We start from the raw sequence: 7,848 nt of genomic DNA, 5'->3' as shown, positions 1-7,848 counted from the left end.
GGGTGAGCGACCCACGCTAACCCTGCAGACACTCTTTGTTCTCAGGCCTTTGTTTCCACAGACAGTGTCTCTCTCACACACACACACACACATTCATCATCCAACCCATTTCTTTAAAGTCTGACCTGTTTTCATCTGAATATTTGGAGCACCCTCCCCCTCCCTCCCCCCAAAGAGAGCATGGACGACCTGAGAGCGTCTCAAACCTGCGTTCTCTCTAACGGCCACCAGGGGGCTCCACCTCTGAGAACTCGTACCTCGTACGAGCTGCGTCCAGCAGGAGAACATTTACTAAAATGTTTCTGTTTATTTCTGTAATTTGTCAACAAAACAACAAACAAATTTCACACATTAAGGACAGAAAGAGGACACCACCAGTTTACTGGGTGAAGGACTCACACCTGTCATAGTGCCCATCACTCGCATTCAGAGCGCTGCCGTGCTGTTTGTGAGGCGGGATTAGTCTGAACTGTGAATCATGCAAAGCTGCTCTACGTCAGTCCAGCACTCAAATCGTGGCGGTGAGGACGGGCCGGCGGGGGAAACAGGAAGTGCACAAAGATGTGAAACAGCTTCCCCATGATGGAGGACAGAGGAACAGCGTCTGACAGGACACAAGTCTAAGCAAAGGTCAAAGGGCAAAGAGGGATTACATGACTGTCGTTGCTAAGTAATTAACTCAACCGCTGCAACTAAAGTGGGCGGGGTCAAACGCCACAGTTCCTACAGGCTACAGAAATATTCTCACGTAGATGAGCAGCAGGCTGCTTATCACCAAAACGCCATCCAGTCAGCTCAGTCACCACTTTACACATTGTGATGTCATTCGCAGTCATGAGGATGTGGCGCCGTGACATCACAGAGCTGCCAATGGTTCGTTGTTCTTTAATGTTTAAAGTCCCTTGAAGTCAGGAAAAAAGTCCACAGACGCCATGCTTCCTGTCAGGTCACTTCCTGTCTGTCGTCTTCAGCTGTTGGATGCCTGCTCCGGCTTCAGTCTGATAGCCCAGGAGTTTGCAGAGACGATGTCGCCACGGCGATGGACGCGGCAGGTGTAAACGCCTTCGTTGAACTCGTTGGCGACGATGCGCAAGTCTCGGTCCTTCATGACGATGTACCCTGGAATGGATGAGAGGATCTGCTCGCCATCTTTGTACCAGCTGCAGGAAAACCACAGACACCACAGACCTTTAAGCTTTCAGCTCCGCCCACAATCATTCAAACAGCTGTACAGAAAATGACCACAAGCCCGGCTCGTTAACTGTGACTCGTCCTGGCTCCTGAAACTCTCCGAGAAAGATTTTAACCTTGACGAGCTGTGTCCATGACCAGTGACGCCGCAGCATTAGCTTCAAAACATGAACAAGGAAAGTTTGAAGCCTAATCTTGAAAGTAGAGATAGTGTCTGTCTCCTGAATCCAAACTGGAAGCTGGTTCCACAGAAGAGGGGCCTGAAAACTGAAGGCTCAGTTATTGTAAATGTTATCAGGAAATGATCAGACAGGAAACTCTGTTACATGTTCAGTTTCTATGCCACATGTTAAAACAAGATCTAGAGTGTGATTAAAGTGGTGGGTGGGTTCTTTTACATGTTGACAGAAGCCAGTTGAGTCTAATAACAGATTAAATGCCATGTTGAGGCTGTCATTCTTAGCATCTACATGTTAAAATCACCCACAATAATGATTACGCCAGCATTGATGAGCTGACCTGATTTTGGGGGGTGAGCGGGTGCTTTTGGTCCCACAGCGGAAACCCACCACCTTTCCCCGAGGAACCATCTTGATCTTCGTGTTGGCTGCCGGCGGTGTTGCTGTAGTGACCACCTCCAGAGGCTCTGCAGTGGGAACAGGATGGAGACGGGCAATGAGCGTCGTGCGGGCTTCTGTGAGGGTGTCAGAGGTCAGAGGGGCCTCACCGTAGCAGAAATCACAGCGCTGAGGACAGTTCTTCTTCATGAACGTCTTCCTTCGCTCGCAGAAGCCGAGCCGAGCCCACGGGTCGCAGACTCGCTTCTTATCCAGACAACCTGCAGAGCGACAGACGTGTCCAGTCACTTAAACACAACAAACACACGTCACATGATGCAGCGGCGTGTTTCCGCCTGTCTGCATCAGGGGATGTTTATTTCTGATCGGTCAGAGCAGTTTCCCCTCAGTCCACCTTAAATATCTCAAATGCATAAATGTGCTGTTTCCCAGCTTTGCAGCGAACAGCTGTAAACCTGACTGAAGCAGGACGAGCTCGTTTCCGGCCGCGCTGGGGTTTACCGTAGAGTCTCTGGATGCCCCACACGTCGTCCTGGGCGATGTTCCTCTGTCCGGTGTAGGTGGCGTTGGGATGCATCAGAGCCTGAGGGTCTCTGGAGTGCCACAAACCCAGAGCGTGGCCGATCTCGTGTGCCGCCACCTGGACCAGGTCGTTCAGCCAGACTCCTGCAGGAGGAGATTTTTACATCCAATCATTATCATCCTCAGAGCGCCGGCTGCAGGATGGTAATGACGTGTTCTCAGAGGAGCGTCACTCCTGCTGCAGCCTCCTACAAACAGACCACGCCCACCACACTCGCACAATGATCTCTGAGGTTTCTGCTGTGCTCTTCCTGTCTGTCATGTTTCAGGAGTTTGTTTAGATTTTTATCATTTAAGAAGCATTGAGGAATAAATCCTGTCACGATACCAGCGCTGCTGTTTATAACACACACACATGTTATAAACTCAAAAAGTGAGGAACACCTAAAACAACATTTGTGCTGTTTCTTTCATCTCTCAGACTACGGTGGCCTTCTAGGAACACACTAAACACACACAGAACCATCCTACGTGCTCCAACCTTGTTTCCAGCTGAAGCGCGACTTCCCGAGGATCCAGAACTCGTGGTTGTCAAAGTGAATTTCTCCCCGTGGTGGCAGGAAGGCGTGCGCCAGCTCGCCGTTCAGCCCATCGAAACACGGGTGGAGAGGAGACCACCAGCAGTCCGTGTGGTTGAAGGTGTAGAAACCTGGAAATAGGAAACTGAAGTGGAACATCTCAGAGGACGAAAGCAGAGCTCCTCATCCTGCAGACGTGTTCGTGTCCTTTCATGAGGACGACCTACTGAACGCACTTCTTTAATTACCACCAGCAACATGTAGCTGCAGCCTTCACCAGCAGGGGGCAGAGTTTTACTCTTACCGCCGCTTCGTCCAGAACCTTCAGCTTGTCCAGCCCACTAGTAAAGGTTCGGCTGACTCACTACGCCATCTTGTGGTACAAACTGGTATAACATGAAACAACAGCCTGTCTCCATTTTAATATCAGCTGATATCTGTTCAACACAACATCGATGCCGTCTCTCCACCTTCTGTTGATACTTTGGTTGGTTTTTCTAAGGTTTGAATCACTTTGAACACAGGCAGTTACAATTACGAGGCAATTTTTTAATGATATGGACTAATCTTGTATTAAAATAAAGTACCTGTGACCTGTTTAGTGCCAGGGTTAGGGCTCTAATCCATCACTTTAAGCAGAAGTTGGCCCTTTTCAAATGAAGTCTCCCACACAGAGAGAGGTGCGTGTTAACCTGACCCTGTGGGTCCACAGCCAGTTAAACGTTCAGTCCTACCGATGGTGATGTCAGCGGTAGCGTTGCCGTCAGTAACCTCGGTGAAGGTCAGCGGAGACACGTCACTCCACTTTGTGAAGGCGATGCCGATGGCCTTCCTGGTGTCCTCCACATTCAGGGTGTTGGGGAACTTGATGATCCTGAGATGGAAGAGACAGACAGATAACTGGACTCTGATTGGTCCTCAGAGAATGATGCTCCGCCTCCTCTGATTTCAGTTGTGTGATTGGTATAGAAATACAATGGGAGGGCAATCAGTGAGGTAGGTACTCATCAGCATGGAATCAGGAAACAAACGAGCCAATCACGATGCTGCGCCATTCGCTTTCTTCATCGTCATCTATGAACGTTTTTCAGTCGTTAACAAAAAAAACCCCAAAAAAAACTGGTTGTCAAAGAAAGGACAAAATGTTGTTCCAGTCACCCGGGCTCCGCCTGCTACTACAGGCCCTTTACCTGCATGGAAGGAGCCAGAATGAAAATAACCACCCAAATAACTGCCTGCAGGCGTTACAGCGAAGGGTCCTGAGTGTCAAGATTGTTTCTAGACTTTGACCTGAGGCTGCTGCTCCTGCTGCCGACGATGAGGAGGAGGAGGAAGGGTTGGTTCCTGCGCTGTTTATTGGTTAGACTCTCGGACACCAGAGATTATTCTCTGCCTTGTGGTTTATATTCTGCTCTTTATTTTTGACTTGTATAAATTGGAGGCCGAACACGAGGCTCTGTGTGAGGGTCACTTTCTCTGTTCAGGCTCCTGCTGGGTGACATCCTGAATCACTGTAGATATGACAGCCAGCAGGCCCTCAGTATTAGCTTGAATTTCAGGCTCCAAATGTTTACCTTCATAATTAAATATTCTACACGTAGAATGTGCTTTAATACAAGCTGTGGCAGAGGTGCAGAGGTCCAACCAATAAACGCTGAAATGCAGCAAAATAATAGAAAGACGCAGAATTAGACGATGACGACATTAAATCTTTAACTTACACATGATCTTAGAGGACGATTAGAGAAACAGAGCATTTTGAAGTTCCTGACCTTGTAAAAGCACACGTGATGACCTCAGAGCTTCACTGAATGAATTACAGGATGTTACTAAGTCTGCACAGGTGTTTCTCTACCTGTACGTGATGTTATGGTGAGTCCACTTGTGTCCTAGAGGGTTGATGGCATAGCGTTTGCTTCTTGCTGCTCGGTCCCCGAACACCTCCATTGATCTGCTGCTGTCAGACATCTGAAACACAGCAAACATGCAGAGTTAATAACCAATCAGCTTCCTTAAAATCAGTTGCAGTGCCTCTAGCGTCCAGCAGAGGCAGCACTGAGTCAGTCCTCATAGACTCCCGTTTTTAAACTTTACAGCAGAATTAAACACGTTTACAGCCAGATACACAAACTGTTTGGTCTCTGTGGATACGCGACGTCTGGACCGTGTTTGTGCTGTTGGGGCCTTTGTAATGACATCATCTGACCAATAATATGTCTGCTGTGAGGTCACTGTACTAACAGAGCGTCCACAAGGCTGAGCTCTGGGTTTAATGCGGCAAACTGGAGGATTTTGATTGTATAGTACTGAGCCCTAACTGGCCCGTGTCTGTGGATGCAGACCAGCTCATGACTCAGCCATGCTGGCTTTGCTGGCTGAGGCTGTTTTATCGAGCACGGCGAGCTCCGTCTGGAGGTTTTCTGTTATTGATGATTTGACACCACCTGTAGTTTCAGGAGGTCATAGGTCACATGAATGACTGGTTTTACCAAAGTCAGGAGCTGATGCAGCTGCAGCGTTTTGGCCTAGCAATAACTTCCTGACCTCTGTGATTTCCTGTGACTATTTCAAAATAAAAGCTCAAGTCTCAGCAGCCGTGCATGATACGCTGTTCAAACAGAAACAGAAATACTGCAGCGCTCTAATGAAACAGGAGACTCTGGAGGGCTCTGTGCACAGATGTGGACAGATGTGGCAGTAGGGTGATTCCATACAGATGTGAAACACTTCCTTCTTTGTCTCTTTCATGTGTGGCTTTGATGTGCTTTGATTTCCCCCCCCCCCCCCCCTCCCCACGTTTCTGTCAGCCACATGTGAACTCGGCTGAACCTCCTTTGCCTCCACGTTTCACTCGCTAGAAAGTCTGCTCACACATCTGAGCGCTCAGACAGAAAGGACCCCACAGGCTCCACCCAGCGCCCCTTGCTATGTGGACACCACCTACAGGTTCTGCTTTGGCGCTGTTCATTCACACGTTTATGCTCTGCTCCCAGCAGCTGTTTGCTGTTACTGCAGGAAACTTGCAGAGCGCCATCTGGTGGACAGACTGTGCAACACCGACACTCCAAGCCTGGCTGAATGGTGTTTCTCCTGTTATCAGTGCTGACACTGACAGATCAGCTCACAGATAACATCAGCAGCCTCACGTTTGTGACACCGAACAGCAAAAGTTGAATATTTGATCTGTTTCTGATCTGGATCGACTGAAGGAACCAAAACTGTGATAACGACGGGTGAGTTCAGACTGACAGCAGACTGCAGATGATGCTAACACAATGAGGACCTGAGTGTGACTGAGGAAACAAACCTAAGACCTGCCTGGAGTCCGTTTCACAGGAATCGTCAGACTTACAGAGTTTGATCAGATTTCAGACAGTGTGAACGTTTCTACAATGAGTCTGAGACACAAAGCAGTAAACATTTTAATTAGCAGTGCAGGACTGTGTGAGGTCACCTCTATGCTCTGCAGGCTTTTAAAGGCTCATTCTAAATATTCAAACCAAACCAGTCAGCTATTTCATGGAAAATCATCTCAGCAAAGTCAACTTAAGATGTTTAAAGAATCATTCCAAAAGTTTTAATGAGCACAAAGAAATGGCAGAACCACAGAGACCACAAAACGTCTGCAAACGTCTTCAGAGAGCTTTGTGGAAAACAGACTCAGACCACATCACAAAGAGACGCAGCGAATAAAAAGATTACAGCGCAGACACACTCTCATCACGTTTCAATTTTGTTTCCTGACTTTAAATAGAAGAAAATCTTGTAAAACCGTTTCACAGATTTACGTTTCAGTGACTTTTCAGACCCAGAAATCAGCTCCCCACCCACTCTCACAAAAGCTGCAAACTGATGTTGGAGTCAGTTGCTGTCTGACCTTCAGGGTCCCTCAGCTGAGAGCCAATCACGTGACTCCAATCACGTGTTTTTTTTAGTTTGATGTGTGAAAGAGTAAAAAACGCTCAGATTCATCTTCAGTTTATCGTCAGAGAGAAAGAAAAGCGCAAAATCATCTGAACTCAGAAACTTCATCATTTCTAAGTCTGAGCGAATAAGAGCCGGCTCCAGCGCCAGGGTGAAGAGGAGGAGGGTTATGACCTGTGTCTGACCTCGGGCTGACTGCGCGCTCTTTGTTCTCTACCAGTTTGTCTGAAGTCGGTCCCGACACTGACCTTCATCATCACCATCATCATCATCATCATCATCAGCTGAACGGGGTCCATGGCGAGTCTCGGACCGCGTGCCCGTCAATATGTCAGTCAAACAATCGATCGGTGAGCGCGTGCGTCATCCCACGGAGTTTCCAGGCGCGCAGATTTACGCACGCACACTCCGCGGAGCTAAAAGTCGCGCAAGCTCCACTTCAGGCAGAAAATCAAAAAGCGGGAAAGATCCGAACCCCGGAGACCCGACCCGCTCCGTGCGCGTGCTCAGCGTGGTCCGGGACCCGTGGGAGGAACGCGCTCCGCTGGGGAACAAACTGAGTGAAGTTCCCGGAGTGTCCGCTCGCTGCTGCAGCGGGGCTGGTCCGGAGGGGCGGGGTCAGGTGAGGAGAACAGTTTAACCCTTTCCCACCGGAACCACAGTTCTGTTTAAGCACTGAGCTCACTCAGCGGATAAACAAACCAGACCCGCTCCCGGTGTTTCCCTCTGGGGCCTCAAGGGCTCCAGACTGCAGGTTGGGCCACCCTGAGGTGTTTTCCCAGCAGCAGCGGTCCAGATGTGCAGCAGTTGTTTCGTCTCTGCTAAGAACATCTGTCCAAACACTCAACAGCTTCCTGTGAGGGAGACACGAAAACAGCAAAAACCAAAAATCGTTTACAAACTGAGAAATACTAACAAAACAGACCTGTAGACCTAAAAATACACACATCAAAAACTCCTTACAAATACTGCACTACTAGTACTACACACACACACACACAAAGGTCCTGCGATTGAACAGGTTGAACTCGCTGCAGGTTTCTATCCGTTTATGA

General features: G+C 48.7%; 1 protein-coding gene across 1 annotated transcript; it reads right to left on the bottom strand.

Moving 5' to 3' along the window:
• Positions 1–287: 287 nt before the first annotated feature.
• On the bottom strand, positions 288–7,458 carry mmp23bb (matrix metallopeptidase 23bb). The gene is made up of 8 exons (XM_026193683.2): positions 7,042–7,458; positions 4,725–4,837; positions 3,604–3,743; positions 2,833–3,000; positions 2,271–2,435; positions 1,919–2,029; positions 1,711–1,837; positions 288–1,160 (listed from the first exon to the last, which is right to left on the bottom strand). The coding sequence occupies exons 1-8, from the start codon at positions 7,090–7,092 to the stop codon at positions 968–970; spliced, it is 1,068 nt and encodes a 355-aa protein (XP_026049468.1). The 5' UTR covers positions 7,093–7,458; the 3' UTR covers positions 288–967.
• Positions 7,459–7,848: the final 390 nt, after the last annotated feature.

The sequence above is a fragment of the Astatotilapia calliptera genome, chromosome 14 (assembly GCF_964374335.1).
Source record: "Astatotilapia calliptera chromosome 14, fAstCal68.1, whole genome shotgun sequence".
Lineage (NCBI taxonomy): Eukaryota > Metazoa > Chordata > Actinopteri > Cichliformes > Cichlidae > Astatotilapia > Astatotilapia calliptera.
This window is presented reverse-complemented; position numbering and strand designations above follow the sequence as displayed.